Source organism: Pinus tabuliformis, chromosome X, assembly GCF_031772625.1.
Source record: "Pinus tabuliformis cultivar Carrire ecotype Pingquan chromosome X, CPIR1, whole genome shotgun sequence".
Lineage (NCBI taxonomy): Eukaryota > Viridiplantae > Streptophyta > Pinopsida > Pinales > Pinaceae > Pinus > Pinus tabuliformis.
Genome location: NC_142308.1, coordinates 34,781,702 through 34,806,649, shown reverse-complemented (window position 1 = coordinate 34,806,649; position 24,948 = coordinate 34,781,702). Strand labels below are relative to the sequence as shown.

The 24,948-nt window shown below is 38.1% G+C and overlaps 1 protein-coding gene across 3 annotated transcripts in view; it reads right to left on the bottom strand.

Annotated features, from left to right (window-relative positions):
- ALDH12A1 (aldehyde dehydrogenase 12A1) overlaps window positions 1–24,948 on the bottom strand; it is a 375,039-nt gene that overhangs the window by 263,769 nt on the left and 86,322 nt on the right. For all 3 annotated transcript variants that reach the window (XM_089446596.1, XM_089446595.1, XM_089446594.1), the window contains exons 3-4: window positions 20,539–20,642; window positions 20,071–20,138 (exon numbers count right to left, since the gene is read on the bottom strand). In XM_089446596.1, the coding sequence (XP_089302722.1) occupies window positions 20,071–20,138; window positions 20,539–20,642 (172 nt within the window). The remainder of the gene's footprint in view (window positions 1–20,070; window positions 20,139–20,538; window positions 20,643–24,948) is intronic.

The window sequence follows — 24,948 nt, the reverse complement described above, 5'->3', positions numbered from 1 at the left end:
CATCAGAGAGGCAGCGCAGAGGCCTACGCAGCCCAGGAAGGGGCTCACACAGAGCTGACACAGGCCAAGAGGGTTCTTGCAGTGGTAGTGCGAGATAATCGTCGAGAGTTCGAGATTTTGTTGGGAGTTCGATGTTCTGAGCCGGGAGGGCTGAAGTCGAAGCTTCTGTGAGCAAATCGATCTAGTAGAGAAGTGACGCAGTCTCCCAGAGGCAAGACGTTGGCCCACACAAAGCAGATTGTGCTGGGATTTTCGCAGTGCTTGCCGGAGTCAGCGATTCAGTGGATCAGTTGTGACTTGGAGAACGAGGTAAACCCTCGTATGTATTTCTTGTTGCTAAGATTTCTCTGATAGGTTAGCCGGTGTGAGAGGCAACCTGTTGTACTCAGATTATGCTTGCTTAATAATACAAACCCTCTATATGTTGCACCGGTTTTCCCGCATTAGGTTTTTCCAGGGACAAAAATAACGGTGTCCCTTGTCTATTTGTCTCGTTCTATTTTTAGTTCATGATCTGTATGTATATGTAGTCTGCAATAGTGTTTTCATAGTTGTTTAAATAATTAATAATTTGTTGAATGTAAAAACAAGTAGGAGATAATAAACAGTGATTGCAGTAGGATTTCTGATGTGTATATTCAAAAAATTTCACATGGTATTTGAGCATTACAGATCATAGGAGACTAAAGACACCAGCCGGAAGATCCAGAGAATTTGTTGTAGAGAAGCAGTTGTCCTGAGTGGCAACGTTGTTTCAGAAGCAGAGGAGCAACTGCAGGAGTGACGCAGAGGCTCACGCAATGCCTGTGTCAGCATTCCGACCCTGTAGAGGGTGACAGAATACCCGAGAGGAGCTCACGCAGTGACTGCATCAGCTCTTTGGGCCAGCGTAGAGCCTGAGAGGCTCAATTTAGTCAGTTGTCGTGGCTGGAGAAGTAGTGCAGATTCGATCAGTGGAGTTGGTGAGACGCTGTCGTTGTTGGTGCAGAACAGTGTCTGTGGAGACAAAGCCAAGGTAGAGGGAGTCATTGCCTTGACAGATTTCTAGCCAAAGAAATCTAGATCCAGGTTGCAGCAGCAAAGGAGGATTGGAGAGGAGTGATTCGACATTTGGCCGAAGGATTTCCATGAAGGAAATCAAGACTCAAAGGGAGTCTAGAGGAGCTTGTTCCTTAGAGGATTTCTAGCGCCGAAGAAATCCAGATCCGAGTCTTGCTAGATTAACAGCAGGAGAGGGAGAAGAGAACCAGTCCTATATTTGTTGAGCAGACATGGCAGTCAATGGACTGAGGGATCAGGACATATTGGATGGAGCTTCCAATTTTGTCATCTGGAAGGCTAAGATCTTGGCAATCCTAGACAAACATCGCATCAAGGACTATGCCTTGAAAGTAGTTGCTGTTTTGATCGACGTTGATCCATTAAAGAAGTACGAGGAGGCCCAGGCAAAGGCCAAGTGCATGTTCCTATACAAGGTCAAGGATCATGTAGTACCACACATTGTTGAGAAGGAAACAGCAAGGGAGATGTGGGATGCACTGACCACCTTGTACAAGAGCACTTCCGTCCAATGGAAGATGCTATTAGAAAATCAACTAAGACAATACGAGATGCAGAAGAGAGAAGAGATTGATCCCTTCCTCCTCAAGTTGCAAGGGATTCGCAACCAGTTGACTTCCGTGGGGTCTACACCAGACGCTGAGTTCATGGTCAGGACTACCCTGAATGCACTCACCGAGGACTGGGAAACATTTGTCCAAAGTATCTTGGGCAAAGCGACTCTCCCCATTTGGGAGGAGATGTGGGCAGCTCTTCGACAAGAAGAGATCAGGAGGTTGACCAAAGCAGGGAGTAGCAGCAAAGGAGCCCGGGTCAAGAAGGAGGACGAGGAGGATGCAGCTCTCGCATCATCGAGACAGCAAGGGTAGCGAAAGAGAAAGAAGAAGCATATTTCCAAGGTCAGATGCTTCAAGTGTGGGGAACTTGGACATTACTAGAGCACATTCCTCGCTAAGAGGGAGTGTTGATTTTGGGTAGCATCGAATGTGCTCTAGCTCCAAAATTTTGTGGAGGGGTTAGAACACATGAGATCTCCAAAACCCGAAAATCGTTTGGAGAAATTCCACCCGAATGAGGAGTTATTAAAATAATTAATATTTTTAATGGGCTCCTAAGTCTAAACTTAGGAAAATAAAAATATTAATGGGTATTAATAAGAATATGGATGAGAAACTTCTAAGTGACGATGATCAAGTCTGTTTTAATCTTAGCCGTTGATTAGGGACTTAATCTCGGTCGTTGATTCATCAACAAGAAAAGTATAAGAGGAGGCTTGAGGGTCAGTTGGAGATACACTTGAGAGATCAGTCAGTTCGATTTTTCTGGGCGAGGTTTGCTGAGAAAATTGAACAAGTGATCTGTTGCAGCGAGAGGGGCAGTAACAAAGAGTTGGATCGGAAAGGAGTTCCAAGCCAACGAGTACCAGGCAGAGAGGCAACAATAGCATCAAAGAGGCAGCGCAGAGGCCTATGCGGCCCAGGAAGGGGCTCACGCAGTGTTGACACATGCCAAGCGGGTTCTTGCAGTGGTAGTGCGAGATAATCGTCGGGGGTTCGAGATTTTGTTGGGAGTTCGATGTTCTGAGCCAGGAGAGCTGAAGTCGAAGCTCCGGTGAGCAAATCGATCCAACAGAGAAGTGACTCAGTCTCCCAGAGGCAAGACGCTGGCCCACACAGAGCAGATTGTGCTAGGATTTTCACAGTGTTTGCCGAAGTCAGCCATTCAGTGGATCAGTTGTGACTTGGAGAACGAGGCAAACCCTCATGTGTATTTCTTGTTGCCGAGATTTCTCTGATAGGTTAGTCAATGTGAGAGGCAACCTGTTGAGATTTTGCTTGCTTAATAATACAAACCCTCTATATGCTGCACCAGTTTTCCCGCATTGGGTTTTTATGGGGACATTTATCCAAAAATAACGGTGTACCTTGTGTGTTTGTCTCGTTTTATTTTCAGTTCATGATCTATATGTATGTGTTGTCTGCAATAGTGTTTTCATCGTTGTTTAAATAATTAAATAACTTGTTGAATATAAAAACAAGTAGGAGATAATAAACCAGTGGTTGCAGTAGGTTTTCTGATGTGTAGATTCAGAAATTTTCACACTAGATGACATGTCTTACCTCAAGTGATCTTGGTGAAGGACTAGATGAGGATGGAAGACTACATGATGACAATGTTGCATATGGCATGATGACATGGATAACATCATGAGCCTATGATGAAGGAAGTTCATCCAAGAAGAAGTCTAATTACCCTACCTCCAATTCTGCACCAGTCACATTAAAAATATTTTTTTCACCTCCTTAAAGGCTGCAACTCACCATGAGACCTACACCATTCTTTAGAGCATAATTTTAGCTTTCTAATGAGCTATTATTTAGCCTGAAACTCCAAGTAATCTGAGAGATATGAATTTTCTAAGAAAAGAATGTTATTTTGGACAGTAAGCCGACCTAATCTACTTACTCATGTCGGCCTGCTTGAAGGGACGTCTCTTCATTCCTCCTTACAAAAAGCCTATTAATACACAGTCCGAGATTCATTTTTCTATCATCTTTTCGGTGAACATAAGATAAAAAGAAGGAACAGAGTTCACACCTTGTGAACTGAAGAAGGTCAAGGAAAAATAAAAGATAAATCTTGAAGTATTACGTTTTTGGGTTAATCACTGTGACTGTATATGCACATTCAGACCTGTGATCTTTGAGGACCTCCTATCCTCGGACCTGGTGCTACCTTCCTGTGGCTCGGACACACTAATACATCTCAGACCAGAACTCGGTGCATATCGCAGAAGCTCGGAACACTGTTAAAATCCTTGCAGACAGACCCTCGGACCTGTCACATAAATGTTGTGGCTCAGTGAATATCACAGTAGCACGAAACTAGTGCAGTCTTTGCGTTTCATTGACCTACAACAATAAACTTTGGATCTGTACAGACATTCCAACTCAGACCTATACGCTCGGGTATATAAAGACTGTCTACACCTCAGGCATCACAAGGCTCAGATATATAAGAGACTGTCTCCACCTAAGGTTCAGATAAATGAAGGATAATCTTGTAGTCATTTCTGTGGAGAGCTCGAACTATCAGTGAAGGAGGTCTAAAGGGTCTGTCCTGTAGCTATATATATATACATATATATCTGTGCTAGACCAGTAAAGGAGGAGATAGCTACAGCACCAAGGACAGCATCTCAGATACATTCCAGCACCTTGAGGATTCAGTGATTCACTATTGGAATAACTGTGGTGGCATCATCAGGGCATATGCAATCAGTGGTGAAGGCCTAAAGATTGAAGAACATTGGACAGTCAAGCACTAATTATTTTTGGAGCCATTGGACATATGGAGCATTGAACAGTGCAGAATCTTGTGAAGATATTCAAGTAAGTAAATTATTCATTTTTATTAAGAAAACTGAAGGGTTGGTGCCCTAGGGGTTGGAACCTCTAAAAACAGGTTGGAGCCTTGAGAAGAATAGGTCAAAGCCCTAGAGGTCGGAGCCTCATTAAAAAGTCCAAGTTGGTGCCTGGACCTTTGAAGGGTTGGTGCCCTCAACTATTATTGTACTCAATTATTTGAAAAGAGGATTAAAGTCCTCTCTTAATAAAGTTATTATTTATCTCATTTCTGATTATAATTGTGAAGAATCTAACTGGTAAAAAGAACAATTGAAAAGAAATATTGATTCACCCCCCTCTCAATATTTCCAACAATTGGTATGAGAGCCAGCTTTTTCATTATCACCCTAATAGCTGGAAGAAGGATTCACGGTGACAATGAAGATTCAGGAAATGACAAGAAAGATTCCCTTGTTTGATGGTACAAACTTTGTTGTTTGGAAGAAGAGAATGTCCTACTATTTAATGTCTCTTGGACCTGAAATATGGCAATCCGTTTTGGACAAGTACAAAACTCCTCCCACTCTTTCGACTGATCAAGATGGAAGGAAAGCTTACATTGCAAATGCCAAAGCTCTAAATTCCATAACTGGTGGAATTACTAACTCTGAATTCACAAAAGTGATGGGCTATGATTCTGCAAAACAAATGTGGGACAAACTCATTGCTTTATATGACTGGGACTCCAAAGTTAAGAAGGCAAAGCTCCAAACTCATAGAAGGCAATTTGAGAGTCTTAAAATGGATGATGAAGAAGACATTGCATCATTCTTTCTCTAAGTAGCTGAAGTCGTCAACTCACTTAAAAGCTTAGAAGAAAATATTGAAGAAAGCACAATTGTTCAAAAGATCTTGAGATCTCTTCCAGATAGATTTGACTCCAAGGTAAGTGCCATAGAAGAAATGAAGGATTTGGATACTTTAAAAATGGATGAACTTCATGGAATTCTCATTGCTTATGAAATGAGAAAAGGGATCCCAAATTGCAAGGAAGCAACATTCAAAGCTTCAAAATCAGAAAGGAAGGGGAAGAATTGGAATACCAGCAATGATGACTCCGATACTGAATCTGAACTTGCACAATTTGTACGAAAGCTAAGAAAAGGATCCAAGCTAAAAGGTAAGTATCCTCTCATTTGTTTTAAATGTGTAAGGATAGGTCACTATGTTGCAAAATGTTCTCATAAATATGATAGTGATGATAAGGAGGAACATAAAAAGGGGATGTTCAAAAATAAAGGTTTTAACAAGAAGAACTTATTTTCCAAACAAGACGATTCTGATGAAGATGAATTTGTGATCACCAAGAAGAAATCAACTAAAAATATCACTTTTCACAAAAGAAATGATGATGAGTCAAATGAGGAAAATGACTATGCTGGGAGCAAAGAAGTATTATTCATGGCATTTACAAATGATGATGACTCCAAACAAGAAGGCGAAGGAAATGTGGATGAGTTACTAATGAGTGCCATTGAAGAAAATGAGAAATTACGAAAGAAGATTATTTCTCTCAAAGTAGAAAAGGAGGAAGCAAAAAGGAGGGAAGATTTCTTGAACAATAAACTAAAAGAGAAAGAAGAGATTTGCGAAAAACGTGAAACTGAAATTGTTTCGCTAAGAAAAGAATTGGATCAAGTTAAAAGGAGTTGGCAAAGCTCTCAAACACTTGATAACATCCTTAATACTCAAAGACCTCAATATGACCTCTGAGATTGGCTTCAAGGGAGAATCATCAAGTACAAAGGAGAATGTGAATAGGGAAATCAAAAGAAGCTATGTTGACATTCTTTCCAGTCATCCAAAAGAAGCGAAGTCAGCTCACCAAGAAAAAAAGTTCACCTTTATCAATCCAAGGAATGAAGGAAGGACAACTCCAAGGAAGAATTCTACCTCAAGTCAAGGCTATTCTAACAGGTACCAAACAATCTTTCTTGGTTATTGTTTTTATTGTAAAAACTTTGGTCATCAAGCCAAGCATTGCAAGGCTCATAAAGATAATGCTTCAAGAAATAAGAATCAACAAAGCAAGCCACTTGGCCTCAAAGAACAAGGACAAATCAAGACTTACAACTCTTTTGATCCTTTGGCTAAGTATGATCCAAGTTGCTCATTATGTGATGATTATGGTCATGATGAACAAAATTGTCCATTCAAAAAGCAAGATCTACAAAAGGATGAACCCACTATCAATAAATGTGGGCTAGCCCTATGTGCTCATAGTGATGAAAATCAATGGCTCGTAGAGAGTGGATGTTCAAGACACATGTCAGGTGACGGAAAGAAACTTACCTCCATAATCAAGAAAGATGGAAATGTGTCTTTTGGAAGTGGATCAACCAAGACAGCTGGAAAAGGAGTTGTTGCTCTCATCAATAGAAAAGGAAAAGCCCAAAATGCATTGTTGGTGGAAGGACTCAAACACAATCTTTTGAGTGTGAGCCAACTTTGTGATGAAGGACACAAGGTTGTCTTTAGTACGAAAGATTGTGAGATAAGGAGATCTTCCTTAGGTGAACTTATAGCTAAAGGAATAAGAACACCAGATAATGTATACATTTTGAACAAAATTCAAGAAGATAAATGTTATGTAAGTCGAGCAGATGAAAGTTGGCTATGGCACAAACGATTGGGACATATAAGCTTTGATAACTTGATCAATATCAACAAAACAAATGCAGTAAGGGACATTCCAAAAATTATCAAGCTAGATCAAGTTGTCTGTGGACCATGTCAACATGGAAAACAAACAAGAACCAGTTTCAAGACTAAGGAGTTCTCTACATCAAAACCTTTGGAGATCATACATGCAGATTTATGTGGACCAACCAGAACTGCAACTCTACAAGGCGAAAGGTACTTTGCTTTATTTGTTGATGACTATACTAGAATGATGTGGGTATACTTTATAAAATTCAAATCCGAAGCTTTTGAATGTTTCAAAAATCTTAAAGCTTTAGTAGAGAATGAGAAAGAATCAAAGATTAAATGCCTTAGGACAGATAGAGGAGGAGAATTTACTTCAAAAGAATTTGATGAATTTTGTAAAGTACATCGAATCAAGAGAGAACTCTTTGTTGCTAGAACTCCCAAACAAAATGTAGTAGAAGAAAGAAACCGAACTGTACAAGAGATGGCAAGAACAATTCTACTAGTAGCCAATTTGCAGCCCAAGTTTTGGAAAGAAGCAGTCAGGACAGCAGTTTATACCTTGAATCAAACTCAACTAAGACCAAATAACAACAAGACTCCATATGGACTATGGAAAGGGAGACTTGCTTCGGTAAAGTACTTTAAATTCTTTGGAAGAAAATATTTTATGAAGATCAATGATGACTCACCAGGAAAATTTGATTCTCGGATCGATGAAGGAATACTTCTTGGATATTCAACAAAAATCAAAGCTTACAAATGCTACAATAATCGACTATGAAAAGTAGTAGAAAGCATTGATGTAAAAATTGACAAAGCCCTTCCAGAAAAAGAAAGTGAATCCATGAAGAAGATCCTATCCTTGAAGAATTCAAAGAAGAAGAGTCAGCAAAAGAAGAAAAATATCAAGAAAAGCAAAAAGAACCAACTCAAACTCCTTCAAAAGTAAAATTCCTCCAAAAACATCATCTGGAAGAGCAAATTATTGGCAATGTAGATGAGGAACTACAAACCCGAAGAAGGATGACAAGTACACCAAGGAAAGATGATGTTGCTCTCCTATCCATTGGTGGTCCTACCTACCTTCTTGCGAAGTTCCTTGCGTTGAAGCTTAAGCCCCTTGTTGGTCGTACGGAGTCCTTCGTAAAAGACTCTGCTTCCTTTATTGAAGAGCTCAAGGACATTAAGCTTGATCCTGGGGACATTCTTGTCAGTTTTGATGTTGTCTCCCTGTTCACTTGCATCCCTATTAATGAGGCCATGGATGTGATCAACCGCCTTACGGATCCTGACACGGCCAGGTTGGTTGAGATCTGTCTCACTTCCACCTTCTTCAGTTTTGAAGGAGAGTTCTTCGAGCAAACTTGTGGGGTTGCAATGGGATCCCCCCTTTCCCCTGTTGTTGCTAATCTGTTTATGGAAGATTTTGAGTCCAGGGCTCTGAATTCTGCCCGGCTCCTGCCCAAGCTATGGAGGAGGTATGTGGATGACACCAATGTCATCTGGTCTCATGGCCAGGTTGAGCTTGATCTCTTCTTTGATCATCTCAACAGGCAATCCTCAGCCATTAAGTTCACTAAGGAGCAAGAAGTTGATGGATGCCTTCCATTCCTTGACATTCTTATTTCTAAGAATGAGGATGGTTCCCTCACCCATCGAGTTTTTCGAAAGAAAACTCATACGGAGCAGTATCTTCATGCCAGTTCCCACCATTTCCCAGCGCAAAAGATGGGGGTTCTTAGTAGCCTTGCTACTCGGGCCCTGAGGATCTCGGACAAGAAGAGCTTTGAGAAGGAAAAATCCCATCTGCTGGATGTCTTTGTGGAGAATGGTTACAGTAGATACATGGGTCATAGGGCTTTCCTTAAAGCTTCCAAGAATTCTCTGGTGAAAAGAGAGCCAAAAGATCGTGTTCCTGGTGTCCATCTTCCTTATGTTCAAGGGACCACTGATAGAATTGGTAGGATTCTCAGGAGACATAGTATCCCGGTGTCCTTCAGGCCCCTGAACACCATTCGTTCGTCTCTCAAATCGGTGAAGGATCCCATCGACCCTAAAGATATGAAGGGTGTTTATATGATCCCTTGTTCTTGTGGGACCTCCTATATTGGGGAGACTAGTCGTTCCATTAATCAGAGGATTAGTGAGCACGCAGCGGATCTGAAGCATAGGAGATTTAAATCTTCCGCTTTGGCTGAACATGCTGAGAAAACCAATCATCATGTTTGTATCGAAGAAGCCAGTGTTATTGCTAAGGTTCCGCATTTCCATCATCGAAAATTCAGGGAAGCGCTTGAGATCGAAAAGAGACCAAGCAATCTCAATAGAGAGGATGGTTGGAAAGTCAGTAGGTGTTGGGTCCCAGCCCTCTCTTCCTAGGCGTTTTTTCGTCCTCTTTGGTTTTTGGTGTCTTTTTTCGTTATTTTCACTTATTTATTTATTTTATTATTGTTATTATTATTTTATTTATTTGTTTTTTATATTTTTCTAATCGCCTTTCCTATTATTTTTATTGATTATTTTATTTAAGGGCCTCCGTGTAACTAATTTCCTTTCTGCTTATATTTCTAATCTATCATCCTTTGTTTTTCTTTATTACCTTTATTATTTAACACACAAATTTTTATAATATTTTTAAAGTAAAATTAACTTTATACATTACTCTATACACCTAATTTTTCCTTTTATTTTTATTTTTATTTAGTTATTAATTTTTTATTTTATTTATTTATTTATTTATTTATTTATTATTATTATTATTATTAGTATTAGTATTATTTTTTATTATTTTATTTATTTATTTATTTATTATTTTATTTTTATTTATTTATTTATTTATTTATTTTCATTCTTATTTTTATTTTTATTATTTTTATTTATTTTATTCATTTATTTATTTATTTTATTGTTATTTTTTTATTCATTTAGTTATTTTTATTCACAGTTAACTCTTATTCACATTTAGTTATTTATTTTTATTTATTTATTATTTTAGTTATTTCATTTTTATTTTTATTTATTTTTATTTTTATTTTTATTTTTATTTTTATTTTTATTTTTATTTTTATTTATTTGTTTATTTATTTTATTTTTATTATTTTTATTTTGTGTTTTTTGTATTTAATTTATTATTATTTTATTTTTATTCATTTAGTTATTTTTATTCACATTTAACTCTTAATTTATTCATAGAAGCGGTCTGTTGCAACTAATTTCCTTTTAAAAATAATTGACCTTTAATTTTTAAATATTTATTAATAAACTATTATTTTGATCCCGGTCCATTAGTCAATATTAACGGTTGGTCAAACTAGCCGTTGGAGGCTCTGCTCGGTCTATATAACATACTAAGCTGGATCTGTTTCTTCAACTTGTCCTGACGATGAACCACACTGGTTGGTTCGAAACGCGTCGACAAATGGTATTCCATGTGATTTTCGCCGAAGAATTTCTCTCGAACTAGAAACCTTTACTCAAGCAAGTAAGGATCCTCATTGGGTGTGTTGATCACTGGGATGACACCTGATGATTATAAAGACTCCATGCCCAAGGATGATCCAGAGGACACTTGTACCATCAGATATCATCAGTCAACAGAGTTTTTGAATTCTACTTCTATCTTCTCATCATCTTTCTTGTACTCAGATTCCACACCCTCCGGGAAATTGTAATAAGTCATACTAGTAATGATGAATTTTGAGTCCGTAACAAGCCTAGGATGTTGGGACTCGATTAGCAAATGAGTACACCTTGGAGTGTTTTTTTTATTTGGTTATTTATCCCTTCTTTTTCAAAGGTGAATAATTTTCTGGGTTTTTTCACTCACTTCTTACCCCAAAGCCGAGGTGACGGTTTGAAGGTTGAGCCCCTAACACATCTTAGTATCTAGAGTCGATGTGTATTACCATACTAGATCACACAAAAAATATCGTGGAATTTGGTTAGGTCTAGGTAGTCATTTTTTAATTTTTTAGATTTCCAGCAAGTCAAAAATTGCAAATAAAATTGTATTTCAATTGTAATAAGTGTAGTCTAGAGAAGTCGTATGGGGTACGAGTAATAAAAATTACACCTCTCACCTTCAACTTTCTACTATGACACACTTTGAGGGGTTAATAATGTGTTTTGCAGCCTCAAAACCCACATTTCCTGAGTTTAGCGGAAATTGTGGCTTTTAATTAAGCCAGAATTAAATTAAATAGAGAGAAATATATTATTCCATGTGATAGAATGACATGGAAATGACTTGGAAATTATCCTAAGTCAAAGAGTTGAGTCAACAGACATGTGGAAGATGACTGAGCACACTGCATCATAAATACACCATTATTTCATAAAATCGAATTTCCCAAAGATAAAGCAGTAGTTGCACGTGTGGAAAATTGAATTTATTAGAGGAGCTCATGCACTGAAGGAATATTCTATGTTATATTTGGCCTGAAGATTATGTGGGGCCCCATCTCACAGTTATCTCAGGTTCTTCTACTCTTAGCACTCCACTCTTGAGGATTACGAGTTTCACTTGGCCAGACTACGAGTTGCACATGGAGGAATCACGCAGTTCCTGGGGACCTACGCAAAGCTATCTTGGGATCATCTACATATGTGGCATCACTTAGTTCGAGTTTGCATTTGTTGACTAGAGTTATCACAGTACTTGGATTCACTCGTGGATGAGTTTGCTATGCCATATATGAAATTCGATTTCCCTTTACATGCACATATGGAATTCAATTTTGCTCTGATGTCTTTATCTTCTCCACATCGAACTTGGCTTATCTTTCCTTGGGATTTGCTCCAATTTCAGTTCTCACATGCATTCTTCCTTGGGATTTGCTCCCAACTCTATATAATGAGGCTATATGCTCTCATATTGTATCATGTAATACAAGCTATTGTGCTTGAGGAGACTCTGCAGGATTGTATTCACTACTTGCAATATAATACAACAGTCTTTGGGATAAAGCGTGATGGTGTTCTTCTCCTTGCATGTGTGGTAAATTCTTGACTTGTTGTTATGCTTCTATTTATTTCCTCGTGTCATTGTTTCTTTCATGCTTGTTTCAAGTTGTGTTAGTATGCATCTATCTCATATTAGCATAAGAATTAATTATTTGCTTTAGGAAAATAAATCTTCAAGTGGATAATAGATGTATCTCTAGGAATTCTTTCCACTGCACTTATTTAATTTCATGTCGATTTAATGATGTGTGGTGAAGTTTTGTACATGAATCATTATTTCTAGGAGGAAGAGCAGTTGGAGAGAGGCCGAGATGTTTGAGAGGGAGATAATTTATCTCCAAATTATTTTCCCAAGATTATTGTTGGGGGATAGCCAGATTGGCATCCAGATACTGTACTCAGGTTTTGCTGCTACATATAATAAAATAAATTGTCATCTGTTGCACCAGTTTTCCCAGTTGGGTTTATCCGAGGAATTTTGTCCAAAAACATTAGTGTCATTTTTATTGTGTGTGTGCATCTATTTTCTCAGTTTCCAGTTTATTTTCCGAAGCGTTTTTATTGTGAAGAATTGCAGTGTGAATTATTTGTTATTTGTCAAAGCAAATAAACTGCATAATTAATCAGTTAGAAGAATAAATTTCCAGTTGCTGCAATTTCAAGGAATTCTCACATTTGACCCTAGTCCAAACTCCAATGCAACCTCCTCTAAGGCCTTAAGGTTTTAAGAGGGACTCTACTTGGGAAACTTGGATTGAAGTAGCATGTCATGACCATTCCATACTTAACACTCTTCATCATTCCCTTAATTTCACATCCATCCTTCGGGTTTCCTGTCATTGGCTCATTGGGATTGGCACCCTCACATCCTCATCCTTCAATCAAGGATAGAAAACTATGCCCCAAAATTTAATGCAACTAAAAGAAAGGTAAACGCATAAGATGGCCAGAATGAAAGAAAAAGAAAAGTTAAAATGTGAAAGACAGTCGGGACAATAATTAGCACATGGACTAAAGCCTAGCATGAGCTCTACCCCCTTAATAGCCATCACTTGGTTCCTGAGCACTAGATACTCCATCACATAATAAAGGAACCCTTGCATGTCCCAACCCTAATGAGCGAGAAGTCGACTCATCATTTTGTAGTCAAACTGAAGAAGACTCCATGTAACTGAAGCTCCAACTCTACGCATGCCATCTTCATGATCATTCTAGTAAACTGGATATAAACTCATTCCAGTCGAAGTCTAACTCATTAGCTCAAACTCATGGCTAGAGAAAGACAAATCGAGGTCTTCACTGGCTAAGGCACAAGCCAAAAGACCTTTGCTCGCTAGATTTTCAACACTCCCTCTTAGCGAGGAAGGTACTTCTGGGAGAACCTCCTCCACCTAAATCTGTCTCCAACACCACTACGTTATCCATTGTTGTAGTTGCTCCCTCTGAACTAGAAGACTTCCCGACTTCCTATTGCATAATCTGATCTGAAGACTTGCTCCTTCCAACCATGCTCCTAGGATACTAATCCTAAGCGTCTAACAATGTCATGTCATACCAGTTGAGGCTCCTGGCAGTACTTGAAGAATCACTCTTCCTTGCCACCTGCTCCCTCTCAACAACTGACACCATTTTTGCATCCAAGACACTAGCCTTGTACTTCTCCACACTTCCATATGCTCCATGCTTCACCTTGTACACCCCATCTGAACTTAATATTGATTTGCCCTTTGGGCATGGCATAATCTCCCAGACATCGTTCTTCATGATGTAGGAATATTCCTACACCATGGCATCCAACCAAACCTACTAGAGGTTTCCTCCTCATAACAAGAAGGCTATGAGTCTATCAACTCAATCATCAGTGTCATATACTCGGTGTACCTTTGTGGTTGATTGCTTTGCCTGAGCATAGAACTAGGAGTTTCAACTCGCTCTTGGGCCTCCAGATCGTCCCACTTGGCTCTCCTCTTCCCTGTTCTAGGAGTCATTGACTGAGTGCCTGAATTCACTCATCCTAGTCTCTTCTCCTAATCTTGTGCTAACTACTAGTCATCCTATTATGTGGCTCTCTTGCCACCTGGCTAAGACTCAAACTACAATACTAGCTGAGGCTTCTGCTTGGGAGCAAGTAGCTCCTCCTGAAGTAATCTAACCTACTCTCACTCTAAGAACTCCCTTAAAGCTTCGCTCTCCCAAAACCTCACATCTCTACTTCGCGCACTTCTTGCCTTGCTGCTCAAGGTTGCGCATGTCTCAACCTGTAGCAAGTACAGATTCTTCTTCCTCACACCTATTTGCTTCATACATCCAGAAGCTAAGTCCTTGAGGTAAGCCTTACCTCTACTAAAGATGACATCATAACCCTTGTCCTCTAGGGCAGCAATAGAAAAAAGATTCTTCTTTGGTCTTGTAACATAAGAGGACATCCATGAGATGAAGAGAGCTACCTGACTCCCTCTAAAAACTGATAGTACCAACTCCCCTAGTTGCGTACTTTCCATCATCTCCTAGCACAATGTGAAACTGCATATCCTTCTCCTTTAGGTGGCTGAAGTGTTCATTGTTCCCGGTCACATGTAAGGATGTTCTTAAATCAATATACCATATGCTACTACCTACTAAGCTTGCCATGCAAGCTATCAATGAGAAATCTTTCTCGAACTGATAAGAAAATGTATCTACCTCAACTGATGCAACCACATGATCCTTACTGGACCCTTTATTCCGATTAGAAAACTTAGTGGCATAGTACCCGAACTCATGGCAATGGAGGCACTTGATCTTGCTCAGATCCGTCTTCTTCTTCTCGCCCTTCTGACTAAACTTGGCCTTACTTTGGCCCTTCTTATCCTTGGCTTTGTTAACTTTGCCTATCAAGGCAAAATTTTCCTCGTCCTCTGTCAGAGTTGATCTCCCAACTCTCGTCCCTCTGTGGATTTCTTCTTGAACACAATCTGACCATAACCTTTCCCAACCAAGAATATTCTCTCTACCACTAATTACATCCTATAAATTCTCCCAAGACTTATGAAGTCCTAGAAGCGCAAGACTCACAAGGTCATTGCCTGCTACAGTAGTACCCACTCCAGCTAGCTCATCGTGTACCGAATGAACTTGGAAAGATAAGTAATGATGGGCTCTCCTTTGCTCATCTAGATACTTCTTAGCTTCTCCTTAAAGGTAGGCTTTCTGACATCACTAGAACCTTGATATAGCTCTAAGATGGCTTTCCACATCTCATATGTTGTCTTCATCACATGGAGATGAGGTTCAATATGGTCGCTGACCCCCTCAAGAATGATCCTCCTTGCCTTGTTGTCATTCTTGCTATGTTGGATCAACTGTTGGGCATCTTGAGATGGAACTATTTGATTCACCACAAATTCTAGCACCCCATTATTGTCCAACACTACTGAGATCCGCTCCTTTCATGAGCAGAAATTTGAGGCTCTCTCTAAACTGTGATCTGCCCTTAATCCTTGTAATGCCATACTGCTATCCAAAGATACTGCTCTTCAAAAATCCTAATCATCGCAAGCCTTTTTCCTAATCTGCGCTCTTCACTAACTGATCAATTTGTTGGTGGTCTTTATGTTGATATCTACTCTGATACCATGTCAATTTTCTCTTGAAACTCTGCAACTACTTAGTGAATCACTAAAGACAAGGCAACTAAAAATTGAAACCTAATTTACTTTCACTGAGATACAAAGTTTCTTAACAAACTAAAAGCAGTGGAATAACAAAACACCAGAGCTAAAACAACATCACACAAATTGACATGCTTCTTTACCTAGGAAACCCAAATAGGAAAGATAGCTTTCTTTGTTGTAGTATATTATTGATTTTTCTTGAGCAATTGGATCTATTACAAAGCAATATGTCTCTGAGAAAGAATTCTACTTCTTCTCACTAATCTCAGCTGATACAATTGATCTCAGACTTCCTTCATCATTACTTGATCTCGGCCCTCTAGCACGCAATTGTTCCCCTGGTGAATAGCCTTGACTTGACCTGCCTCTTGCTTGATTCCAACTCTAATTTCCTTACACACTAGAGCCCCTATTTCCTTGCACACTTTCTCCTATTTCCTAGCACACTAGGGAGCCCGTATTCTTAAGCAAAAATCCCTATTTCCTTGTGCACTTGTGATCTCCTATTTCTTAGGACACAAGCTCTCAATTTTGCGCACAATCTCATAAATCCTTGTGCACAATTGATGCTCAATTTTACGCTCTCCACAATCAAAGATGATCACAGAAACTTGTGTGAATTATGTGCCTTCATCCTTCTCTTTATAGACCCAATTTGAGCATGCAAGGAAGGCCTAGTTCAACTTTAGAAGTCGAGTTTTAATAGCGAGTTAACTGAGAGTGTTACTCTTTCTCTAGCCAATCAACGCTTGGAGTCTTGACTAATTCTTCCTTCAATCAAGACTAAAGGGTCAAGACTAACTCGCTCTAACTGAACTTGTAATTGCCGCCTGGTTCTATAGTCAAACTAAAGAAGACTCTGCGTAACTAAAGCTCCAACTCTACGCATGCCATCTTGATCATCATTCTAGTAAACTAGAAATAAACTCATCCTAAATGAAGTCTAACTCATGGGTTCGCACTCATGGCTAGAGAAATACAAATCGAGCTCTTCACTAGCTAAGGCACAAGCCAAAAGACCTTAACTCGCTACATTTTCAACATGGAGTTGTGAGTCTCTCTAATAAGTTGTGATCTTTCACATTTAGGGACATTGAGCTTGTCTCAATTGAAGAGCAACCCATTCTAGAGATAATAGCTAGCACTAACGCCACCTTCTTCTACATGAATTTGGCCCCGAAGCTACTAAAACACCTCTTTAAATTCCTCATCTTCTATGTATGCCTCTTTGTATGTATCATGGGTAAAAGGCTCCATGTTCATAAGAGTTTGCAAAGTTGTAATCTTGGATGTGGGAGGTCTTGAAAGCATATCTGCCAACTTATTAGTGCAACCCTCCTTATATTTATCACTAGATGAAAATGTTGCAAAAACCCCATCTATTGTGGTGTCTAGTTTGTTGAAGCTTACTCTAGGCCTACAAATACTGCAATGGCTGGTAATCAGTGTGGATAATGATTTCCTTGTGATTCATGGACATTCCAGTGGACAATTCGTCAAGACAAATCTACTTAAATATATTAGAAAATCCAAAATCTACACTATGAGGGTTTATTTCTTCTTAAATTTCTAGATCTATTAATTAATGTTTATTGCATATGCATGCAAATAATAATTATGTAGAAAATAGAGAACAGTAAAATAAAAACTCACAAACCAAAATTGACACAAGATATATCCCAAAAAACCTTTTCAGGAGAAAACCCAGCTAGAAGGTGAGGTTGCTCTGTTCTCCTTCTCTAAATGGAAAATGGATTCAAGTACAAAGAAGTGAGGCCTGTGGCATGTGGGTTGCTATAGTGCACAAATCCTCTATGTTTGCTCTCTCCCTATCATTCTTGGCTACTATGTTTGTCTATGGAACAAAATGCAATAGAAAAGAATGGAACCCCTTTTCCTTCTAGTGCCATAGTTATAACACAGCCCGGTAGCCTACTAGTATTTAAGTTTGACTCCTTCAACTCTTAACTAGAGTTACAATATTGATTCTTTTAGAATATTTTTCATCACAATCACATTGCTAGCCCCTTTTACATGAATAACAGGGGCTAACATGCCATCCTCTCAAATTATGGTGGTCAAAATAGGAAGGACAACTTCCGAATGACATAACTTTTGCATACGGACTCTGATTGAGACAATTATTGTGCCATTGGAAAGGTCTCTAACATTGTGCATAGAATAGGAAAAAAAAGTTGTCATGCTTACGTGGCAAATTTCACCCCCAAAAAATGTCTTTTGATGCCTCAAACTGTTCCCAGAAGGTTTCAAACCCCAATTTGACAAACTTGGTCCCACTGGTAAAAATGGTCTTTTGAGTTGATCCCTCCACTTTTTCCACTCTAAAAGCATTGAAATTGATGACAAAAAATATAATGATCCAATCTGGATCACCTTGCCCATCCAATAGTTCCACTTAATAACTTGAACTAGGGCATAGGATTCATTATCATATATAGGGTAGTTTAGGACTCCGCTATGAGACATTTCATAATGATAGCATAATAGCTTCCTTCATCAAGACCACTCCCATAGCATATCCACTTGCATTTTACCCCCAAAAAATGTCGTTTAATTCCTCAAACTGTTCCCAGAAGGTTTCAAACCCCAATTTGACAAACTTGGTCCCACTGGTAAAAATGGTCTTTTGAGTTGATCCCTCCACTTTTTCCACTCTAAATGCATTGAAATGGATGACAAAAAATATAATGATCCAATCTGGATCACCTTGTCCATCCAATAGTTCCACTTAATAACTTGAACTAGGGCATAGGATTCATTATCATATATAGGGTAGTTTAGGACTCCGCTATGAGACATTTCATAACGATAGCATAATAGCTTCCTTCATCAAGACCACTCCCATAGCATATCCACTTGCATCTGTCTCCACTTCCAAAGGCTTCTACAAGTTAGGCAAAGCAAAAATAGGTGCTTAAAAGCTTTTTGCTAATTCTTTCCCCATTGTAAACTCTTACCACTGGCTAATATGGCATGAAGTGGTAGAAGTTAGAACTACTGCTGAGAAGGATGCTATGAACTCTCATAGGTGTTGCACTGCCCAACAAAGCTCCTAAATTCAATGAGGTAAATAGAAACTGGCCACTTGAATATGGCCTCCATCTTCACAGGATCTATCTTGAGTTCCCCTCGACCAATCACATATCCCAAACACACCAATGACTGTTGAGGTAGGTTTTCTCCTGTATCACATTACCCAAGATACATCTTGTGTTCATTTGTGTGGACGGTGTGTTCATCTGCTTGAGCATAAATCTGAGATCCGAGGAAATAAATAATAAAAGATTTCAGAATATCGAAAGATCCATTGGAACAATTGTTCCAATGGAATATCCATGACAGTTTACAGACCACTCCCAAAGAGGGTTATTGAGCCTACAAATCCTAGTTGATTGGGTCATCCTTAACCATAACCTACTATTACACTAAATGATGTCCTTAGCCATCATTCATGCCTAACAAAATGCATTAATGACACTATGAGATTGATGTGGCCACATGTGAAGATTTCACCATCCCAGCCGCAAGAGACATGGATATTAGAGATATTTTGAGGATGTTTGTCTTCTAATTGTTGTACAGCACATACAGGCATTTCAAAGAAACTTTATCTATTAAAAAAAGATAATGATATCTATAGTTTGACAAGATTAGACAATAAATAATATCTCAAAGAAAGCCAAACATATGTGATGATTAAGAGGTAAATGTATTCATATTCTATAAGTGGTGTATGTTAATATTACAATGAATGAAGGCCTTAGCCATAATTAATGCCTAACAAAATGCATTAATGACACTACGAGATGGCTGTCGCCACATGTGAAGATTACACCATTCTCAGCAGCAAGAGACATGAAGATTGGAGTGGATTTTGAGGATATATGTCTTCTAACTTTTGTACAGGACATACAGGCTAAGAGGCAATGTATTCATATCTATAAGTAGTTTAATTTTTTCATAGACAAATCTACAAAAATATTTAGCATCAAATCTAACAATAATGTTATCTCTTATGCAAACGAAAAGCTTCCATAAAAATGTAACACTGCAGAGTCCAGATTGAAACTATAACAGAGAAACCAAAAGACACTGTGGTCATCCCAACTTTTTCATTAGCATATCCCATACTATACAACATTGCTGATGAAATTTTTTTATGGTGATGTTCAACTGAATAAATGATCTTTAGAAGTAATTCTTTGAACAAAAGAAATATTCCCTTGATATGCATCCTCTCTCCTTAACATTGAGTTCATTCTTGTCACATTCACTATGAAAGGAATCAAAAAATTCAAGGTGGTTGAACAGCACACCTCTCAGGATTTTTTAATGGATTATGCAAGCCAGACTTGGGACATGAGTGCAAGCTCTCAACAAACGGCTGCAAGCAATATCAAGAAAGAGAATTTAATTAAAACGTAAGCAAGAGAAAATGAAACAAATACTAGGTTACAGATCCCAACAATCATAACATTATGGACATTGACAAAAGTGTCATAGAAATACAAAACAAAATTCCTGCAAAACTAGCCTACAAGCAGTGTAGGAAATTGTGTGTGATATTATAACTTTTCAAAGCTTCATTAGCTTAAACTTTGAAAATCAAGCTTCATCTACTCTAGCCTACAAGCAGTGCAGGAAATTGTGTGTGATATTATAACTTTTCAAAGCTTCATTAGCTTAAACTTTGAAAATCAAGCTTCATCTACTCTTTATATAGATCTCTTTCGCAGGTTGGGAAAAAAGAAAAACAATAAAATATTGCAAATTATCCCACACACTTTAATTTCATCTGCAGATGGATCCGGCACTGCAATGAATTTCTGTCCATTCAAAGGATCTACAATATCGGTCCACCTTGAGGTGCCTCTCCATTCTCCCTGCACTAAACATGTGAAGAAATGTTAATTAGTTTTAAGAACACAATAAAAAATATAATACTACCACATATGCCATGTCCTCAGATTTAACCAAGAAAAACTTAAAAGAAAATGTGCCAATGCCTGTAAAGAAGATCCCAAACATTCAAATCAACTGCCAAAATTCTCATAACTTCATCCCAGAACTACATTCTCACCATTAGAGGCATATCATGGCTATCCAGACTCACTCAGAAATTATTCTTCAAAGTATGATCCATAAGAGGAGACCTCAACAGACAAAATTAGTTGCAACAATGTCAAGTAAACTGTAAAACCCACAGGTTAGATCTCTTAGTTTATTTTCAGGAACTCTGTTTACAGAATAAATAGGCAGTAAAACACAATTTACATGGTCTGAAAACAGGTTGGATGATCAGAGAATCGTCTATAGGCTAGACAGGCTCTATGCTATGAGGATAATTGACTGTGTAGAAAGAACAGTGAAAAAAAGAGGAAAATAATGTATCTGTTCACCTGCCAGTTTATATTAACTCCTCCCTTAAATTTCAAAATGTAATGAACAAAGTTTGTATAAGCAACAGGATATTCAAAATATCTGAAATATATAAATATCCAAGATAGGACAATAATATATTTATATCAGAAATGTACTGAAGATATGAGATGATTACAAATGAGGGCTCGCTTATATACCTAGGCAGGTGCCCTTTCATAAACGGTCATGTCCTTAGAGACATGCCCCTTCTATACTTAATCACTGATTAACTAATCATTATTATCATTATCATTATTATTATTAATATTGTTATTATATATATATATATATATATATATATATATATATATATATATTTTATTCATAACATAAAACCCAAATTAGGGCTAGCATTCCATGCGATATGAATATCCTAGCTTCCTAGAAATTGAAGACTGTACATAAGAATGTAGAATTTATGGAACCTGGTTTGTCATCTTACTGGCATACTGGACATATACAAGCAATAACCAGGACTGCGAAGTTTTTATAAGTGTTTGGTAGACAGGCGGTAGCAAGGTTATTGAAGATATATGTGTAACGCAGAAGTTATTGAAGAGGACCTCCTAGATACATTGAACAACATGGAAAATGAAAAATCTCCCAGTAGTTCCAACCTTCGTGAATTTTTCAAAAAAAATGTGGAAACCTGTTAAGATTGATATGTTATGCATGGCAGACAAAAAGTTATCATACATAGAATGGGGAAATTATAAAACCAAGAAGTGGTTAAGCATATTCCCAAAAACTTTGCCTGGAAGACAATCATATCATGGAGACCGTGTCAGCCAAGGTCTTAGCAATTATGATCCAACAAAGTGCAACACATACCAATCGATCAGAGCAAACATGATTTATTCAATACAGGTCCATTCTAGAAAAAAATTCAACAACATGGAAGAGTGTTGAGCAGGCAAAGGAGTCCAGTCAACAGTTCTCTTGCTGAAGATTGACTTTGATAAGGCCTGCAACAAGGTTGACTAGACTTTCATTGGAGATATGCTTCCATGGTTGGGAACAAATACAGATCCGATTAATCTCACAGCTCACAAAGATGCCAATCCAATTAAAGTCAAAACATACTCAGATGTTGCAGTACAAAGGATGGAAATTTCAAGTGAAGATCCAGCAATCAAAGCAACATCAGTACGTGAAGAATATCATATACCAAAAATAAGCCAAGAAAACACTACAAGCATGATAAAAGAAAATCATATCACAAAAATGCTTTATCAACATCCAAAACATAAAATCAGATATTTTAACCAGTCAGTTTATCGGCATCATTCAGAATGGAAACATCTAACTTATGTTCCAAATATCAGCGAAATTAAGTCTCATAATAACAATTTGTATCAATAGCAAAGACCCTGATCTCCAATGCTTCAACCTTTTGTTCCTGTTAGTGGTGTATTGTTGAACAAAATTGACTTCCATAACTCTATCCAATAGGACTGCATTGTTTCTCCCTACCTTTATGTTTTAGTTGTTGTCAGTTGATGCTTTGGCTTATCATTTGGATGTTGTCGGAGAACAAGATCTGGTTAGAAGCGTTACACCTTATATTGTATGAGGTTCCACATTGGGATTTTCATCACATAGATGGAGATTTGCATCTAGTATCTTGGAGCATTGGACTGAATTGGGGTTATACATCTGAATGGAACGCCTTCTCTTCATGGCATTGAATCAATTGATGAAGGTCTTTCACTGGGGAGGGTCTCACATCTCATTGGTCAAATGATTATGCTTGCTGGCTTGGTGGTCTTCTCACACGTGCATTCCTTGTTAATCACCCCTCGGTTGCATATTTAATGATTATGGAGTGTGCTATTTCATTATGGTGTGGTTTTCATGTACTTGTTTATCTTGGATGATGGTTTTAGCCCCTTAAGAAGTTAGATGATTATGTTATAAGGTTGATGTTTCGTGATGGAGTTTCCTAGCGTTAAAATCTGATGTTCTATGATGTAACAATCACTTATTACAAAACTTCTTTAGGCCACAATACTAATTAAGCAATTGTAGATAGAACATAAACCAAAGGCACAATGGAAGATGGCCAAGAACAGAATGAGACAGAAAAATTAGGTCCAATGACCATGGCAAAACCCACAAGGGGAAAACACAACCAGATTCTTCTTATATTAGATATCAATTATTCAGCAAAGATACAAATTACAATGAGAGATCAAGAGAATGAGTAAGTTCACCCAAATCTGAACAAACTGTAGTATGAAGATCACTGATAGCAGAAGCTGATGCAAAAGCACTGAATCAACCTTCAAGATCTGCTCTTACTCTCCAAGTCTCTCTTCCTCATAATCTTCTTCAAGTCTCTCCAACTCTCTCTCTCAATTTCGAATCCTTCTTTCACAATGCACAAGTAGTGAGGGGAGAAGATATGAGGCACATATATATAGGAGGAGCAACGAATTCATGCCATAAAGGAGGAGCATACCTTAGAATAACTCGTATGCCAAATAGGGAATAGTAACTTAAGCCATTATGGAGAGAGGCAAATGCCTTCAAAGGAGGAATCTCGCATGCCTTGAGGAGTGTAACTCATGCCATTAAGGAGAGAGGGTAATGAATGTCATTTAAGAAGAGGTATACATGCCTTTGTAACTTACGTATTTAAGAGAAAGTGTAACATATGCTTTAAAGAGTGCATAAGAGGAATTTTTTATGACATGCCTTCAGTGAGTGTGTAAGAGAAATATGCCAAGTCTTTAATGAAAAAGTAAGAGAGAGTGTAAAGTAGAGTCATGTGAGACATTAAGGAGAGAAGGGCGTGAAGTATGAAGGTAATATGACTTGAATTGATTTTTTATAATAATATCATACTATCATAAGGATAATGATAATAGTAATGGTAATATTGATAATTAAGTCAAAATTGAACTATTAGGATTGATTAATGATAAGTTGAGTGATTTTCCATCAACTATACTTGACTACCAATTAATACAAGGTGATTTACTATTTTTGGAAAGTCATACTTGAAAGTTGAGATGCTAGACATGACTTTCTATTTTTAGAAAGTCACTCCAGAATTATCAGAAATGAAATTTTATTTAGGGAAATTCATACCTGAGTTGCCAATTTTCAACACTCCTCCTCAGCTCGGGAGGAATTTCTTTTTGCAACCAAGATCTTTGATTTCTCTACTCATCTTTGTTCATCTTTGCCCTAGAAAAATGATGTCTCAATCTAATGAAGAAGAATCATCGTAGGGGAGATTCATCTATCACCCTATATCCACTGATCTTCCCATCTTGACATAGGCTTAGGGCAATTACCACTTGTCAACACATGACAAGGATTGTGCACAACCAAGTCTCACCTCAGCTTGGGGGGATTACCTATTGTCAGCACATGACAAGCATCACGCTCAACCAAGATTTACCATAAGAGTCAAGCGATAGAACACCTGCATCCACAGACGTTGGGGGCATTACCACTTTTCAACATATGACAACGATCTCGCACAACCAAGTCTCATCTCTGCTTGGGGGGATTACCACTTGTCAACACATGACAAGGATCACGCACAACCAAGCTACACCCATTCGCCAGATGGGTGATAATCCCAACAAGCCCAACTTGTGGGTAGGATGTGTTAGAAAATCGAAAACGCTGAAAGATTTTCTTATATTGATAATTACTTGTAATATTCCTATGTTCTTATTAACTTTGTTTATGTTCTTCTTTTATCCTCTTTTCATCAAGCAATCATCAAATGGAAAACATGAAGATCAAGGACACCAGAT